The 18,430-nt window shown below is 52.7% G+C and overlaps 2 protein-coding genes and 3 pseudogenes across 2 annotated transcripts; 2 read left to right on the top strand and 3 right to left on the bottom strand.

Annotated features, from left to right (window-relative positions):
* Positions 1–2,643: 2,643 nt before the first annotated feature.
* On the bottom strand, positions 2,644–4,074 carry SAPIO_CDS4931 (annotated as a pseudogene; the record flags this gene model as incomplete).
* An 876-nt stretch (positions 4,075–4,950) lies between these two features.
* On the top strand, positions 4,951–7,074 carry SAPIO_CDS4930 (annotated as a pseudogene; the record flags this gene model as incomplete).
* A 373-nt stretch (positions 7,075–7,447) lies between these two features.
* SAPIO_CDS4929 (uncharacterized protein) lies at positions 7,448–10,250 on the bottom strand (the record flags this gene model as incomplete). Its single annotated transcript, XM_016787363.1, has 5 exons — positions 7,448–7,591; positions 7,656–7,827; positions 7,946–8,164; positions 9,199–9,728; positions 9,849–10,250. 5 exons carry the CDS (start codon positions 10,248–10,250, stop codon positions 7,448–7,450), a joined length of 1,467 nt encoding a protein of 488 aa, XP_016643038.1.
* Positions 10,251–13,878: 3,628 nt separating this feature from the next.
* On the top strand, positions 13,879–14,715 carry SAPIO_CDS4928 (annotated as a pseudogene; the record flags this gene model as incomplete).
* A 77-nt stretch (positions 14,716–14,792) lies between these two features.
* On the bottom strand, positions 14,793–18,075 carry SAPIO_CDS4927 (uncharacterized protein; the record flags this gene model as incomplete). The annotated part of the gene is made up of 5 exons (XM_016787362.1): positions 14,793–15,724; positions 16,427–17,184; positions 17,240–17,370; positions 17,551–17,604; positions 17,782–18,075. 5 exons carry the CDS (start codon positions 18,073–18,075, stop codon positions 14,793–14,795), a joined length of 2,169 nt encoding a protein of 722 aa, XP_016643037.1.
* Positions 18,076–18,430: the final 355 nt, after the last annotated feature.

Here is an 18,430-nt window from a genome sequence, read left to right as displayed (position 1 = left end):
GAGAATTCTACACTACATTTTGAGACAGATAACAATTAAAGCGCAACTTGTTCAGTAAACCACATATATGTCCATGTCTCCTCGCACCGGATGGAATACCATCTTACTTTCCTCCTTTCAAAGGTTACTTAACCTCCAGGTCTAACGAAGAACTGTTTTCTTCAAGACAATTGGATCCCACCACCCATCGATTCCCACACGACCACCGTTCCCGCGAGTTGGATGGTCACCATCGGCACGTCTCTTTAAACGCGCCAATCTAACCTGAGACGAAGTCAGAGTGCAGGGTCTCGGCGACTGGACTAGCGACAGGGGGATTTGTCGACGTGGAGGTTAATTATTGCCTGAAACTGGAATTCATCCACAGCCCTTGTATCGACTGTGCGGGCTTTGGCAAAGTCCTCATGTGGCGCATTTGTTAGCCAACGTCGCCATTTCTCAGTTTGAGCGTCGATGCCTCATTAAATATTTATGGGAATCGTAGAGCGCACTTACAGCCTCTCGTCTAGTGCCGACGACCGATACCGTCGACAACGTCGCTCCACCTGGACCAGAGCAGCCGAGCTTGTCGCCATTCCTCCTCACTAGGACACTGTACACGATCAAAGTAGACGCCCGAATTATGTGCTTTTCATGTTCGCCAATGAGACATATGAGCGTCGACCGTCCGAAAAATACGGACAGAGTATTGAAAGAACTCTTACTGTTTTGACAGCACTAACCTCCTATCCTCAAAACGCGCCATCAACGAATTGTTAAATTATTTTCCTGTTGCCCGATTGAGAATTCCTATATATATATATCGCAAACTTCTGCCCCATTGCCTTGGAAAAAAAATGATTAACGGAGGAGCCCTCTCGTCGTCGTCAATCACGCGGTCAACACACACCGCTGCGACTTGTTCCGACCCCGCAAGCAGGTGTCGGGAGGTTAATATGAGGCGGCAACCTATTCCAAGGACGACGCGACGTAAGGTTCCCTCGCCGTTAAGAACCTAGGACACTCCGTCGTGGATGAGAAGGATTATCGGTTACTGCCGCACACCCAGATTCTTTCTGGTATTAGGTGAAGCTTTATAGGACTGAATCGTGCTTTGTCGACTACTCAGCAGCAAGGATATATGCGGAACCCGAAATGATGGCAGGATCGGTAGCCTAGGCTCTTGGCCTCGCCCGGTCTTTTAGTTATCTTGCGTCTTGAAATAGATTCCCTCTGATGGCCACACCCTCAAGAGGGCCAAAAAGCGGTCCTTGGCGTCCGCGAAGTCTCTTAGCGCTGGTGGCCAATATGGACGCTGTGACGAGCGCTTCTTCGTCAACGGCTCGCCGCACTCGCCCCTTGGGTACTGAACGAGGTACAGGTGGAGCGGGTACTGCTCCCTCATCTTCCTGGAAGCGTCGTCGCGGTGAGGGAGTGATACGAGGTTTTTGTTAGATATGGAGGAGGGACAGAGCAGTTGCGAGGGTTAAGAGTTGTTGAGGATGGTTCGTGGCTCGGTGTTTGGGTGGCGGTGAGGAAAGGGTGATTTCGAGATTCCGGGGGTCTCTACGGAGTGCTGTAGAGGTTCATTTTGCTCGAGATACCTATTGTATGAGTACTGTCCCTTTCTACAACAATCTAATGGGAGTATTGTACGACGGTTACGCTAAGAATACGAAACGAACGGTTCATATGTCTTCTTCCCCGCAGTGGACCTGCAGCTAGAAGCGGCAAGAATATTAGATATGAAGGCGTCAGAGCGACCTGCCTCTGTTGCGCCGGTACCAAAGAGATAGGGGATCAAGCAAAGCATGATCCCCTATCTCTCCGCGCCTAGCCGTATTTAGCTGCTGGAACTGGTGTCTTTTTGCTGCCGGGCCGTCGATGAGTTCTGGAATTTCGTCATAGCCCGTTGGCTACGGCCGTCACGACAATATTTCCCCTCTATCGGCCATGTCAAAGCCTGCGAAGTGCGATTTTGAAGCTCTGATCCTCCATTATAGGCGGAGGGGTCCCACTCGGCGTCGTCAAGCGCTCTGCTCGCGAACACGGGCACAATGACATTATTGTAAGTCTTGGTTACTTATCTCACATCGTGGCCACCGTGCTGCTCCTACCTTCTTTTCATCTCTCCCCGAAAGCCTAGAACGTAGGATGTATTCTTACCTCAGGGTTCTTTTTACAGGTCGGGGACTGGTTTCCCTTCTTCATAAATGCCGTTCTTCACGGAGCTCACGGCCGGACCCAGAAGGGAATCTATGGCACGTCACAGGGTGTTATCTCCCTCGTACTTTCAAAAAGCTATCCCGAAGACTCTGGATATGATAGAGATGAAGATGACATCATTTTTTATTCCGAGATGCGCCGCCCAATGCTGGCTTCGACCGTATCAAGGGCTTAATAAAGTAGGGCCTAGAGCCACAAGATGGCTATCCTCTAAGGATCGATGACCGCTGGGTTTTTACCAGGGGGCCTAGGCAGCAATTTGCAAGCTGTATAGCGGCGAGTAACTTTCCAAGTTCTCTTTGCCATCACATGACCGGAGTGTTCTTAGCACAGACTACAGCCTTAATTAGAGTTATTCTAGATGGCAGCAGGAAAGGCACTCGAGATCATCCCGAAGACTACCGTACCGGACGATACACAAAACACGACGGACATGACTTATTTCAAAAAACCCCAGAGGTTATTCAAGCTTTCCGCAAATGACGGATGTGCAAACACCGCACTCTCCAACTTTTGATACGGAAGATGCCCTATCATGGCCACTTCCACGACGCTCATCAACTCTCCACCCTCGGGCCCGAGCCATGAAAATCCAAGGATCTGTCCAGTCACTCCATCAACAACCGCTTTCATCATGCCCCTTGTCTCATCTGTCTCCAACGCCCTGGCAACAGAGCTCATGGGCATTGCGGCGGTCATGATCTTCTTTTCGGGGTGCTTCTCTCGCGCCTCATGCTCATGTAGTCCAACGTGAGCAAGCTGTGGATCCGTGTACACCACGTTTGGCACAAGCCTGTCCGCAATAGAGAGCCTCGAATCAGAAGGGAGTAGTGAAGATTTGAGGATTCGGAAATCGTCGTAGGAGATGTGTGTAAATGCTGGGGGACCCTTCACATCACCCATTCCGTAAATCAGAGGGACAGACGTCTCAAGGAATTCATTGCACACAATATACCCCTTTCCGTCTGTTTTTATTCCCGCTGCTTCGGTATTCAATGCATCGGTATTTGGAACTCGGCCGGCTGCAAGGAGAAGATGCGTGGCACCTGTGAGGGTTTTCATGCCGAATTTTGTCTTCAACAAGAGGCTAAACCCCTCAGGTGAAGAGGATAAAACGCCGGCGGCTGTTGTTTCCGTATATACGGCCACGCCATCCTCTCTCAAGATATCCAACAGAGTATCTGCTATGTCTGGATCCTCGCGAGGTAGAATTCGTGTGTGACGTTGGACAATTGTCACGTCCGATCCGAGCCTCCTGAACAATTGACCAAATTCCACTCCAACATATCCACCCCCAATAATAACTAAATGTCGAGGCACCTCGTCCAATTCTTGAATCGATGTGGAGTCCAGAACTCTCCCGCTTTCAATCTTCTCTATCCCTTCAGTTTTCGGATGCGCCGGTCGAGCGCCAGTGTTGATGACGATGTGGTGGCCCCGAATCAGCTTCTCACTCCCATCAAGCATTGCCACCTTCAAGGTCTTCGCATCCACAAAACTCGCTTCGCCACATAGAACGTCCACTCCTGACTCTTTCAATCCCTTTTCAACTCCTGTTCGAAAAGCGTTAACGATATCGTCCTTTCGCTGGCGGACCCTGGTCATATTGACTGCAATCTCGTTCTTCTCTCCTTTCTGACTGGGTATTTGTACACCATAATCTGGGGCCCTATGAGCCAAATACGCGACACGCCCGGAAGCGATCATAGTCTTGGTGGGCGTACAGCCCTCATTGACGCAACAGCCCCCGATGTGCACTTTCTCGATTAGGGCAGTCCTTTTCTTTGCTTTGGCGAAGGCATTCGCTAGAGGTCCTCCACCTTGACCAGAGCCGATGATGATGGCATCGTATTGTGTGGTGGCTGCCATATTTCTGGTGAGTCGCTGTTTATGCTTTGGTGGATGGGTCGGCAAGAATGCACCAGACGGATCTGTGAGCTGTATGAGGGAGAACCCGCCCCATAAGACCTATGAACTTAAGCTGTCCGGGTTATAAATATATCGAAATAATATGAACAAATAGGTGGTAATGAATACATCATTTTTACGTGTGGCTGCACCGCTGCGGTCATGGGTCCACATTGGGAAACCCGATGGACCATAAATAAACATGACGTTCGACTGAATGTCCAGACTCGACTGACTGCCCTCTGTTTTTTTGCATTGCGTTATCCTCAGTCTCCTAGAGGTAAGCCTCAAAAGTGTAACGCAGCCATCGCGCGGGAAGGACGAAACAATAAAACACTAAATTGACGAACTAAGCCACGTTTATAATCCTAGAAATGGGGCATGTCACCACTTGTCTCTCATAATATCTTCGTCGCATTTAAACATTCTCGAGACCTTGGCATAATTTACAGATTCTGGCTTTTCTATAAAAGCCAGCGCTTCGTCAATGGGCGTCATATTCGTCGAAGTAGGCTGGTTTGAAGTTGGCTGTAAGTCTGATGTGTGATCTGGCGAGCTGTAGGTCCGGCGTTTCCTCGGGAAATCCCCCAGGAAGCTTCTGGAAGCAAGTTCCTCCAGCCAGCGGGCAAATGCGGCTGAGCTTTGCAGTTGCAGTTGAACCAACATGAGGAACTTGATCCTCGATCGATTCATCTCGTCCGTTTCCTCATCCCATGGAACCATCTGGACGTAAAGATGAAAATATTCGGCGTCGACACGGCTCCAGGAAACAGTGGATCAAAAAATAAGCCCGCCTTCAGCTTCAGTCGCTTGCGCAACTCCCATCTCGTCAACAAGATGATGGGCGAAAACACAAAACCCGGACCTTCCACGGGGGAAACTGCAACCCAGCCCCAACCGGGACGGTACCAATACACCCCACTGGACACCTCCGCAAAGGAAATCCGCCTCCTAACCCTCTACGCTGGCGCCCGCGACGATGACATCCACATCTCCCTGCACACGGCCTCGCTAATCGACCCGTCCAACCCGCCCGTGTACGAGACTCTCTCGTACGTTTGGGGCTCCGAAGCGAACCCACAGCCGATCTACGTCGACTCGGGTCCCCTTCCCAATAAGAAAGACAAAAACCGAGACGAGAACAGCGCGACGACCGAAAACACCATCCTTGTCACGCAAAATCTCCTCGTCGCGCTGCGTCACCTGCGCGAACCAGACAAACCCCAGACGCTCTGGATCGATGCCGTGTGCATCGACCAGGCGAACCTCGCAGAGCGGGGTGCCCAGGTCGCGCTCATGGGCGAGATTTACTGGCGGGCGTGCAACACGGTGATCTGGCTGGGGCCCGCGGGAGAAGGGGATGACGACAGCGACTACGCGCTAAGCCTGCTCCAGACGGCGGCGCACGTGGTCAGCGTGGACTGGGACACGGGCATGATGCGTCCGTCGGCCATGGCGATGCAGGAAGCACGCGCGGGGAATTTAGCAATCACGCGCTGGGCGAACAAGGACGCGCTGCTGCCCTTTTTGGCTGCGCGGCAGCAGCGCGCGCTGAGCGGGCTCTTTGGACGGCCGTGGTTCGAGCGGCTCTGGGTCAGACAGGAGGTCTTCCTTTCGCGGAGCAAGAGCATCATCTGCGGCGGTCTCCAGCTCGAGTGGGAGTCGTTCCGGGCGGGCGTGTTTTGTTTCTATCGGAGGCCGTACCTGGCCGTCACGGACGAGTTCGACGCAGAATTCTTGTTCAAGAGGACGCGCGTTTACGAGCTCTGTCGCGGGCAGAGACAATGGATGGTTTACGGTACGCTGCGCCATCAGCTGAGGGATCTACGGTGGAAGGACCCCCGCGATGCGATTTATGCCGTCAAGCACCTGCTCGGTCCTGCGCACAGGGCTTTGGAGTTCACGCCCGACTATGCGAGGCCGGCTGGGGACGTATTTGGGGACGTGGCCACGCGCCTGGCGACCGAGTGTCGGGATATCTCGTTCTTGGCGTCTTGCGAGCTCGAGTCCTCGTCGCTTGCTTGTCTGCCCACTTGGGTTCCCGACTGGTCTACCAGGATGAAATGCGCCTGGCCCATTGAGCCCATCTGGAGCGCTTGCTCGTGGATTTCCGCTCATGCTGAGTGTGTTAACACTGGGGTGCTCCGTGTCGCGGGCGTCCAGATGGCCACGATCGAGAGGACGCAGGACATGGTTTTGACGCCAGCGAAGACGCTCAACGGATACTGGTTCGACAGGGCCGTGGTTGTGGACACCATAAAGACATTCCTGCCGCCGAGCCGCGAAGCTCTCGACGCGAAATACGTCGGAGGGGGAACACTGCTCGAGGCATACTGCCTGGCCTTGCACAGGGGAAGAACGTCGGAAAATTTCGAAACACCAAATGGCGGTGCGCTCAGCATGGCCAAGGCAAAGAATGCGCTGCTGTCCATCTCTGAAATGACGAGGGCGCCGGCCAGAGGGGAGCTGCAGGATGACGATCCTCTCGAGATGTTCCTCGCGACTGCAAACGAGGAGATGTACGGGAGGTGTTTTGTCTCTACTACCGAGGGCTACATCGGGCTGGCACCCGCCGCCGCGAAACCAGGGGATATCGTGTGCGTCTTGTTGGGAATCCACGTTCCGCTTGTTCTTCGCCAGACGACGCCAGCGCCGGGGAGATACCAAGTGGTTGGATCGTGTCGTGTCCCGGGGCTGATGTGGGGCGAGGCCATCACGGGAAATCAGATGCCGCACTGTCGACCTGTCCGATACGCGGCCGAGGTCGACGACATGATCGATCGGCACCGGGTGAAGATGGTTGACCTCAGAGACGGAAGCGACAAGAGGAACCCGGTCGAGATACTAAAGGAGCGTGGTATTGAGGTTGTTAGGTATGAGAGGGAGCCGCATCGCCTCGAGGTCTCGGCGGATGCTTTGCGGGGAGGCGGTGTTGATCTGCGTGATTTCGAGTTGGTTTGAATTGTCACCTCTGAGCCATCACGTATACTAGAGACGTAGGTACGTGCATGGTATAGCATCGTGGTGCAGCATACATCATACACGAAGACGCCCATAACTAGATGACCCTTTTCTAGGTAGGCCGAGAGAACGGCGGCGGCAAACTCGTCTGCCAGGGGTACGCGAGCCCAGTAGTCCATTCGCAGCTCTCGCAGCCTCTCGTCACAATACTCTCCTCGGGGTGGTGGCGACGGCAGGATCCGAGGGAGTCTCGGTGCGCTGGAGTTCGCGATGGCTCGCACCGTTGGTTGCCGAGGGGCCCGACAGGGTCCCCGCGGCAGTGATGCCCTGCGAAGCACTTTGCAACCGAGACCTTTGGTAAGGTTCGCCTTCCCTACCATCGGGGGGCGCCGGCCGAAGCTCTGCCGAGGGTCTCGGCTACCACGCGGGGCGGCGGAGATCGAGACGGGGTCCTGGACATGTCGACGAGGCGCTCGATGAAGGACGCGGCGACCGGCGTGATCTTCTGGTAAGCGCACTGTATGGTGCGGAGAACTCTTTGACCGCGTTGCATGCGCCTTGTCGTGCCATTGGAGTCAAACCGCTTCCGCAAACATGCGAGCAATGCGAAGATGTGAGAGCTTGTTATACGAAGCGCGCTTCTCGACGGTGGCCTTGTGGATGTTCGCCTCCGCGCTGCACAGGTCACAATCGTACTCGAACCCGTAGCCATTCTTCAGTCGCTTGCGTCGCTCAGTAAAGGGCTTATCTGGGCTGACGTATCCCATTAAGATTTCTCCTCCGGGTGGAATGTCTCGAACGGCGTGGACGACCATCAATGTCGCCGATGAAGGCACGGGCCACATTTGGGAGACACGAGTGGTTCGCATACGATGCCTGCAACCAGATACCCGTGCTCTTTTCGTGGTCGAACCTCTCCTGGCTGCATTGCTCCTCGTCCCTGGGTTTAACTCTCGGGCAGCGAAAGCCATTGAGCTCCGCAATGGATTGAATGCGGAATGTGTCCACAGCAACTCTGCTGTCGTCCACCTTGCATTCTTTCTCGCTGCCAGCCTTGCCAACGTCAAAGACGTCGAGGACCTGCAGGTTGCTGAGTGGTCAACCTCCGTGGTCTCGTTTTTTTTGGAAGTATGAGACGCTTAGTATGATGCGGATCATTGGGAGTACAGTATTATGGTGATGAAACCTGCTGCTTTAGATTGGGTGAGTAGAGGTTGGGCATTTGGGCCGCAAAGGCGATAGTGTGGAAGATCTCAGATAAGGGAGGGTATTGCGAAAGACTGCAGGATTGACCACGTCGCGTATCGACATAACGGAGCAACTTAACGTCAAAAACTAGGCTGCGTTGGGCGGAAGTGTGCCGGATGAGCGAAAGTGGATGGGACAGGCCTCGGCTCGGGGCTACCAAACCCCGGAACCGATGAGCGGCGGGACGGAGCGGGCGCCCCGCGGCGTTTTCTTAGGTGCTTGGGATTTTCCGTGCTAATATTAGGCCAAGGTTTTGCCGAATTAAAAGGCGATAAAATGTAGTATACAACGTCAGATCGCGTATGTAACTCATATTGCTAAGCGTCCTAGTATATGCTAGAGTGGATTCCCTACTACCGAAAATATAGAGTTTCTCCGATGGAGCCGTGCTATCATTAGGTGTATTCGCTCAAGATTGGCTCGGATGAGACACAGGCCAGGGATTCGTGAGGTCAGATAAGAGAGAGAGAGAGAGAGAGAGAGAGAGAGACTGGCGGACACAGCGAGAGTGTAAGAGAGAACCTGTTACCCTTTCCAAGGGTAAGCACGCCGCCACAAAAATGTAACTTGAGAAGACCTCCGCCAGGATGCTCGGCTCGAGGCCGTCGCTTTGTCCCGCCGCAAAATCTCCAACCAGGTGTCCCCTTAGGTACAGAATAAAAACCTCATATAGAGTCGAGCGAATTTCCAGCCATTGCCGCCATCTTTGCCAACTGCGACGCAATTAAATGCTCCTTGAAAAACGGATCTAATCCCCCAACGAAATGAATCTTCCAGACGAAATCGACAATTATGTTTGGTACGGGATCGCTCCAGCACAGCGGAGTGTCTGCCTGCATTCTCCCGTCCCACGCGTCATCATCCATCCTCCCCGACCCGTCAGGCCGGGCCCATGTCCTGTTGTACTCGTACAGAGTCTCGAAATTACCGTCTTCGCGCCCCTTCTCTGGGTACTTGGGCTTCCACACCAAATTGCGCGAACCGTAGCTGAAGCGCCGAGGTCCCCACGGGCTTAGGTCTCGCACGTCGGGGTTTTCCTTGACAGGCCCCTGCAGGAGGTCATTCTGGACCTCTAACGGCCTACCTTTGTGCAGGATACGGGTCCCTAGGGGTTGCATGGGCGCCGGCCGCCAGAGCTTAATTAGGGCGGCGGTGCGTGGGTATTCGCCGGCGCGGGAAAGTCGCGCAAAGGGCACCTGAGCGCCGTACATAATAGGAGCCTCGAGAATGTAGAGTGTGTTGGTCTCGGTGGCGTCCTTGACCGTGAAGAAGTATCCTTTCTCCAGGGCGGCGGCGGTGTTTCCCGCGCGTCGGACGACCCAGGTCTCGGTGGGGGCGCCGGGAGGAACAGTTGCCATAACCGCTTCTAGGGGTAAGAGATCATGCTGAGGGTGGAGGATTTCTACCTGTCGACACGATGCCCCGTTAATGAGGCTCGAACCTCATGTCCCCACCAGGGCCCTTGGTAGGATTCACACTTGGCGGTGTGAGGCATCCGCTGGTGGAAGCAAGTGAACAGAACTTACTAGAGAAAGTGGTGTGCTATCAGTGATATCGCCCACGGATGCAGCTTGTAAAAGAGCTTCCGCCGTGCCATCCGTCGCACCAAGCTCACGCGCAACGCTTGAACTCGTCACTGCCGGCACCACCAGTTTTGACCCCTCCTTGCCGCCATATAACCCTAATGCTTTGATCCGCTCCCGATGTAGACCGATTTTTGTCTCGACCTGCCTCTTCAAAAGTCGCTTCCCACGCGACAGGAAAGAAAAGAAACCACCTTTCTTTGCGAGTGCAGTCAGTCTATTGATCGCATCGTTGTGCAAGGCGAGCGCTTTCTCGTAAGAACTGTGCTCTTCTGCTTCATAAGCGAGCGCGGAGGTCTTGAGAATGTCGGCGAATCTCGGGTCGATCTTCAGTTCGGTGTCCATCTTTACTGGGCCGGCGATGTGGGACTGGATGCCTGATAAGACTCGGTCCACTGGGGTGGGGTTTGTCGTTCACGACCCCGGTGGGATTCCAGGATCTGCCTGCTCAGAGGAGCGGTGGGATTTATAATTATCATACTCAGATAGGTTCCGCACGAACCTGCAAATTCATCCTTATGCTCGGCATAATGTTTTGCCTGCTTATGGGTACTTTCTTGGCAGCTTCGTATGCCCTGGGAATGATAAGAATCTTTTGCTCTTTCGCCAATAATTCGCATGTAACTATTGTCAAGAGTCGCAGAAAAGGGAGGCTGTGCATGCAATTGCAGGCCAATGAGCCTTGTGCAAGAAAGGGGACCCTGGGCACAACTGGTCACGAAGTTCGGAAGCCACGGCGCTGCTAGGTTTCAGTGGGATTGGCGGGTATATGGCCTGCCAAGAAACAGAAATAGTCTTTGCAAATATGAACGGAGATAAGATGTCTTTGCGTTACAGCTGTCGCAAAAATATTTGATAGGCAGCGGTCGGTTGATGACTTTGCGTCCTCCTTCATTCTACCCCCTCAGTAGGTAGGCCAACTCGCATGTGGCCGTTCCCACCCCTGTTCGCCCGGATATAATACGGCACAAATATACATGAATGTACGAAGTAATCTCCCTCTCCTCTCATCGTCAACCGGGCCTGGACCGTCTCCCACACGCAGCCCTCACCCGCCTTCTCAAATGGATCAGGATAATGGTACTATGACCTTCTTCTTGGACGGTAGGCTTTCCCTTTTGAATATCGTCTCAGGGCCTAACCTCATAACTGTCCTTTCAAGGGCTGAGTCGACGGCTAGACTGTGATCCAACTGTTGAAACACAGCTCGTAGGTATCCATTTTCGAGAGTGGTGAAAGGAAGGTCGGTAGTGACGATATAACTGAGGGGGAGTTCACGGATCTTGGCCATTTTGGCCCGAGGCACATTCGAGGGAGCTAGAGTAGGCTCCTTTATTGCAATTGAGATCTGGAGTCCCAGAACTGAACTATCATTTTGGCTATACTAAAACGAGGATTCGGAAGACTCGGGGGTCCTGTGCGCGCTATAGAAGCCAGTACCGACTAACTCAAGGAAAAGTAGAGGATCCAGGCTTGTGAAGCTGCGTTGCTGCTAATAATGTCGACTGGGATTTGAAGAAAACGGGGCATGTTCGTATTATCATTACACAGCTTACAGGTTCAGAATTGACTCTTGATCGAGCCATCTGCCTTGGAGTCAGACAGAAATAATGTGCGAAAAGGAACCGAAAAAAGGAACCGAAAACTGACACACACCCGTTGAAAGTCCCCCGGAAACATGTATTGCGATTGCACGAAGCTGAACGCAGCGGTTTATAGGTCCTAGTATTTATCTCTCGGCCCTCGTGGTCGGCAAGTGGGTCCATTGGACTAGCGTCCGGGATGGAACATGCCAGACAGGGTTGACCCGTGACCGTTCAGGGGTACACGACAACTATAATAGGAGACTAGGGACGTCACGAAAAGGCCTGCTGCTTTATCCTACTGCTCTTTCGAGAGACTTCCTTCTGCTACTTGGACCTGCCTCCGCTTCTGCAGCACAACAGCGTACGGCAGGGTTCATCCAGTCATGAAATCCCTGAATGTGAGCCTCTCCTCTCGCTGTGCGTCGCGTTGACTGACTCCACAGTGTGTCGTGATTGGGGACGGTAATGTCGGCAAGGTAGGCACAACGCGTGTAACAATGTCCGCAAACACCAGGGCTTCCGCAGATTAACACCCCTACACAGACATGCCTTCTCATCTTACACACGGCAAAGGCATTTCCTCACGACTATATTCCCACTGTGTTCGTCAGCCCCATTGCTTCTCTCTCATAAGCAAGGTTAACGCTTTTTCCCCGGGACTGACGGCACTTTCACCCAGATTTGACAACTATACCGAAAGGAGACAGGCTGATGATGGCGAACCAGTCGGCCTTTCCCTTTGGGATACTACGTTTCCCGAAGAAGACTACATACTGAAAACCCGAACATGGCAAGAGATATTCCCGCGAGCCGATGTTTTCCTGGTCTGTTTTTCTATAGTCCAGCCCTGCTCGTTCGAAAACGTCAAGCACAAGGTACGTCGCAGACCGTACAATTCGAAACGCTTCGTATATGCTAACAATGTGTCCATTCCAGTGGTTGGACGATATTGAACATTTTGCTCCAAATACCCCTATCGTGCTTGTTGGGACCCAGCTCGACCTGCGGGACGACGCCGCCACTTTGATGAACTTGAAGAACAAGCACATGGCACCTGTATCCTATAAGCATGCTTCGGCCCTTGCCCGGGAAATCTTGGCTCACAAATATATCGAATGCTCTTCGTTAACCCACAACAACGTGTCAGCTGTGTTCGACGAAGCAGTGCGGTAAGTCTCATAAATAGGGTGCCCAGCCATGCCCCGAACTTGTTAACTAATCTGCTCTGCCTTCGCAGCGCTGCGCTTGGGCCACGGCCACAGCGCTCTACGCACTCTAAAGGCAGATCGTCGAAGTGTTCAATCCTATAGGCAACGGCTATGCGGGCCAAAAGACTTTGGTATGGGGACTGCGACGATACAGGCCGCATGGGGGCTTAGGTGGCCATCTGTCTTGGTTTTGGGGTTCTGGCCTGGGTAACGGTCATGAGGGCACCCAATAAACTGGCGCCTGTGGTTTACGCAACTTCTCTATATCGCAGATCACTACCCTTTATGATCCTAATGGTGAAGAGCGGGATCCCTATGGAGCAGGTACACCTTCTGATTTGACAGGCGTAAGGCTTTGGCCAGACTGGAAGCCTGAAGCACCGCCTGTGACAAGGGATAATATCTTGTCACACGTTTGACTCCTTATAGCTGAGCTATGTGAGAACAAAAATATGGTCTAGGTGTCGCGTTCAGCCTCACTTGACTGGAAGTAGTCTTATATAGCCACTGCGCCAATTGTCCTTACACATCCCCACCCCAGGGCGGGCCGTCCAGAGGATTCGAACGGGGAATGTGCGAAAGCGGAAGACCTGCTTTCACTGCCATAATAACTTTCGCCGCGATAGAGGCGCTCTTCTCCCGTTGATTTAGAAGAAGCGGCCTGGAATCACAGACGTAGTGAGATGTAGCAGAGGCACGGTACATGGGGAAGTAATTTGAAGACTTGAAAAGTGAAACGGGAAATATGGGAACCTTGACAAGCGAATCGGGTCCTCCTCTAACGCGGGGTTCATGCCCCGAATAATTCCTTGGCGTCTCTATAACCACGCAACTTGGGGGCTACTCCGGGTAGTGTCACCTTTACATATCTCCCGTTGGCAGGCGGACGAGTTATTCGCTGTTCGCGCGCCCCATGTTCAAGGCCCAACAAGAAGCACGCCTGCACGTTCAATCGAGTCGCCTTGAAATGGCATCGACCAATCTAGTTGCCCCACGTTGCTTCTGCACCGCAATGCGAGGTCTCCATCTCTCTCTTGGCTCCGTAAGCATGGATGGTGGAAGTACTGGTACGAAACAAAGATTTCCTTTATTCGATTGATTAACATCAACACCTCATGGAAAGCTCTATCTTAAGATGAAAGCAGAGTACACTCCCGAAGCCAAAAGTATATCGGAACAATGGTCAAAATAAGAAAAACCTACGTCTTCGTGCCGGACTTAACTACTCCGCCGCCACCGGCTGGGCCTATTGATCTCGGCCACATCCTCGAGGACCCGGCATTTCTGCAGCCCATAAACATCGCGGACCACCTCCCAATCTCCTCGAACGAGATCTACGGTCCACACAGGATGGACGGCTTCACGGCGACTCGAAAGGATCTCCTTCATGGCAAATTCGGCGTTTGGGCTAAGTTTTTGACGTTAACGCTAGGCCTCGAAGCGCGCGCCGAGGTAGGAGTCGAGGAGGATGACGATACAGAGTACAGGTTCGGATGTCTCCAGACCACGTACTTCAACCCCACCGAGGATTATATCCGCTCCAGCATGGCTGGGTCGGAAGTGCGTGCATACATGCGAACGACCAAGTTCCGCGTGCCCGTGTATATGATCACGGGGATCAAGGTCGGGCGAGAAGTGGCGGCTGACTCCCGGCAGACGTCCACCCGGAGCCTCGGCGCTGCTAGCGTCATTGGGCGGATTGGTGTCGTTGGTCCGAAGATCGAGTTCGCTCGAACCGCCATACAGGGCATGTCCTTCACACGAGGTGACGATTGCGTCGTTGCTTTGAGGTTTAGGAAGATTAGATACAAAAATGGCAGGGTCGAACAACAAGTCCACACCAAAGGTGCGACTATGCAAGATGGTTCCGGGACCTTCCCTGAGGATGACATACCGGAGTTAGATCTGGATGGAGACGAAATTAGCGATGGCGATTTCGATGACCTAGTGCAAACAGTTGAAGGAACAGTTTTCGACGATCAAGATGAATCTATGTGGATTGTACCGGAGTTCTAAGATAATGTTTCAATTTTCAGGTATCATAAATCCGTTACTATGTTCTTGGGGTATCTTCCAGACCTTCTATGTAATGTTTAAGAGAGTTTCTCTCTAATTTTGCCCCATATTATTTTTTCCTCTACTTTCCCGTTCCACAGGTTCCAAGGCGCGACATAATCGTAGTCTTGTCGACGGCTGGGGGCCATGAGCTTAAAAATGTTCCTCATGCCTTCGTATGAGCGCAGCTTCTTCTTTTGGGCGGAGGTCAGCTCTCCGGCCGCCGCCAACCAGTCCGCGAGGTCTATGATGTTAGCAGCAAGGCCTGCAGCGACCGGCGTGGCGTACGACGTGCCCGTCTTGAAGATCTCCCTGTCTCCCGTATGGCCACATGGCACGGCCACTCCAAGAGTACTAAAATTGTAGTCGCCGCGTATCGGTGTGGGATCTAGTCCGCTCGGGTTGCCGTGACCGTCTGACGCGTGAATGCAGAAAACCGTTCCGGCCTTGGCTGGATACGTTCTACATGAATTCCCACCGTAGTTTGATGCAGCAGCGAATGCGATCCTACCGGCCGTAAAGGAATGCTTAATCGCTTCATCCATATCGTCATCCCAGCCTGAATCATCCTCGAATCCAAACGACATGGATATAATATCCGCTTTAACCTCATCAACGGCCCACCTCAGCGCCTTATAGGAGAGAACAATTAGTACGTCGTTCGAGGCGTAACCACGCATGAGGATCCAATGCAAAATGCTTACCGCAGCCATCCCCTGGTCCTGGTTCTCGCACTTCTTTCCTCGGGTGATCTTGCCAACGTACAAGTCTGCCTCCGGCGCAAGGGTAAGCAGCAGTCCGATGACGTGGGTTCCATGGCCGTCTTCGTCGTGTTCAGGACTACCGGCGACAAAATTTCGCTTCTCCCGGACAGGGTCTCTGTAGCTTATGTTCTCCCTCTTCCGGCAGCCGTCCCTTATGCCTCGTTTCAGAGCACGGATTCGGATATCACCGTCATCCAGGCCCGTATCTAAGACGACAATCCGCGCTCTTGCTGTCTTCGAACATCGGTGGATGTTACATAACCGAAAGTTCTCAAATCTCTTGAGAAATTCTTTGGCACGGGTTTTCCTGCGTCGAGTTAATACTATTAATCCTGGAGGAGTAGGGCCGGCCAGTGATAAACTCAACTTATCCTCAGATAGCTCCATTTCACTCTCACTGAACATGAAGGTACATGTGCGTATACAGCTCGGCATGTCTCTCGTGTTTTCGGGCCGGGATGAGATTTGAGTGCACCGTGAGATCGAAGTAAACCTGCCACTTTGAGTCGGCGGCCGCGCAGATTGTTCAAATCTTCGGGTCGTCTCAGGAGAAACGCGGCTGGCCGGATAGGGACGACTAACTGGAGAGGAGCGCATGGTTAGAGAGGCGTTGGTGGTTGAGGAGGAGTGGGTACGCAATGAAGTTGGAGGGCAACGCGATGCGCTAATAGTTAATGTGGAGGACGCAGTGCTGTGACTCGTTTGTGATTGCTCTAGGCCTATTCTGGAAGAGACCATTGCCTTGCTCCTGGACACTCTGCCCAGGGCGGTTGTGGAAGCATCTGTCCTTGCTGAGACGGCGGTGTAACCGACGACTGTTGAACTCCGTATACTCGAGGTACGGACCAAAGGGCTAGCGAATTCCGGTGGTGATATATGACTGCGAATCAAGTCTATATCTCGAGAACCTGCTCCTTGATTTGGAAACGTGCTAACTTCAAGCTCCAGGGGATGCAGAATCTTCTCTAAGATGGCTTTGCGGTAGGCAAGCTCCCGGCTCATGCCCCGGTTCGCCTGGAGCCATTTCGGAAACTTCAAACATCCCTCAACAGCTTGGGTGTAGTATGAAGTTAGAAGCTCCTTGCCCCAGTCATCTAATTCGGCCACGAGTGTTCGGTAGAGGCTCGGCTTTGATCTCACGGTTTTTGTGATCGCGATACGTTCCCCTTTATCCATTTCCATGAGCAGTCTCCCGAAAGAGAGGATCAATGGGTTATTGTGTAGAGGATCGCTAACTGTTGATTGGTATTCATGCTCCGATGAGAGTGTACAAGGTAAATATGGCTGGTGGATATCGTAAACGCGCTTCCTATCAGTGCCATATGCAAAGAGAACATGCTCGGCAGACCAGTCCGTCTGTATCCATGGCCCCTCGTAAAGGTTTAATAGACTTCGAGCGAGAGTTAGGGCTAGAATTCTCTTGTGAACAAGCGGAAACTTGAAGCGGTCCCGCAAGACCTGATCGTCTAGGAGGGAAGAAAGAGATATTGTGTGTTCCGCTTCTGGGTTGCTCGGCTCCTCGTCGAAATCAGATGTGTCGTGCAGTTTGTTGTCGTGGACGTATATGCTCACAGCTTGCTGGCATTCGTATGCCTCGCGGGCAACTTGGCAGACGTCCTCGATAAGTCGCTCGTGAGATTCGGCCATCGCAGCCGGAATTGAACCGCTGTATTTGGTGAGCTGTCAGTGATTCTCCACGCATCCATTTTTGCACCACTTACGTATGGTTGGGAACAGTAAACCGAATCTCTTGCCAAGGGTTCCCCTTAGGGCATAATGCCAATAATAGATCCATTTCCGTGGAGGAACCACCGGTTGCAGGATTGGGCGAAGCCTTCAGGTGAAAGAAGGCCTTGTGTTTAGAGGACATTGATGTACATGGCCGCAGGTTTTTTTCCAGAGTGTTAAACAAGGTATCTGAGCAGTCCCTAAATATTTGGCTGTATTGAGGCTGGGATGATGGCGGGAGATGGTTCCCAGCAACGAACCCATCTTTAGCCAGGGATGTCGAGCCTCGAAACAGTTTTCTCACGTCCTCCAAGGAGCCCTCAGCGAATGAGCGAGTGGCCTTGAGCAAGACAGCCCTCTGATTCAAATACAAAAAGCGATGATTGTGAACTATGGAGAAGTTGTCATTTCTGATGAACAAGCTCAATGCAGAGAGCTTGGGATATTTCTCGACGAGGTCGGCCTGACTCTGTGTACCTTAGCCTAGGAACGATTAATACCACCTGAATTTGTGCACGCGACCCCAGATGCTTACCTCCCCAAGAGCAGCCGCGTCATCGAGAACGCTCGGCTGGACTAAAGCTTCAAGTGCTAAGAGCAAAGATTCTAGGGCTGTTGTAAAATCGGATAGAGTATGGTCGGAGAACGCAGCATCTTGCGGAACATGGAAGGGTATTTCGCTGATATGGGCCCTTAACAAGGCCCCGGCTTCCTGGACAGCAGTAGTCTCCGCATCGCTCCGCCCTGCTGAGGACCAGGGTATGTCGGAAGTAAAGAGGGGAGAGATGGCCTGGAACAGGGCCCAGTGTTTGGATCCGGCTAGCATCATGAAGGCGAAAGTGTTGGAGGGCGGGCGGTTGAGGAAGCAGTTAGAGAGTGCGGTGGCAATATTTAACGTGTGGGCTGGGTAACAGCAAAGACTGCAGGTCATAATAGGTAGAAAGTGGTGGCATCGTTTCAGCCCCGATGGCTTCACCTGTCAACCGCTATCTGGCATATAAAGGACCAACATCGACTACCGCAAGAATTTCTGACCAGCAAAAGGTGACAATCCATTACCCCGCTCGCAGAAGTACCGGTACATCGAGGGGATTCATGAAGATGTGACAAGGCTGGGGCTGAAGTGAACGACTTGCATTGCGCCACCAGCTGCATATTCAAATGCACCTACTTGATCTTTCTAA

This window comes from Scedosporium apiospermum, assembly GCF_000732125.1.
Source record: "Scedosporium apiospermum strain IHEM 14462 chromosome Unknown SEQ_SAPIO_0095, whole genome shotgun sequence".
In the NCBI taxonomy this organism is placed as follows: domain Eukaryota; kingdom Fungi; phylum Ascomycota; class Sordariomycetes; order Microascales; family Microascaceae; genus Scedosporium; species Scedosporium apiospermum.
Note: the sequence above shows the minus strand (reverse complement) of the source record. Positions and strands in the feature narration are given on the sequence as shown.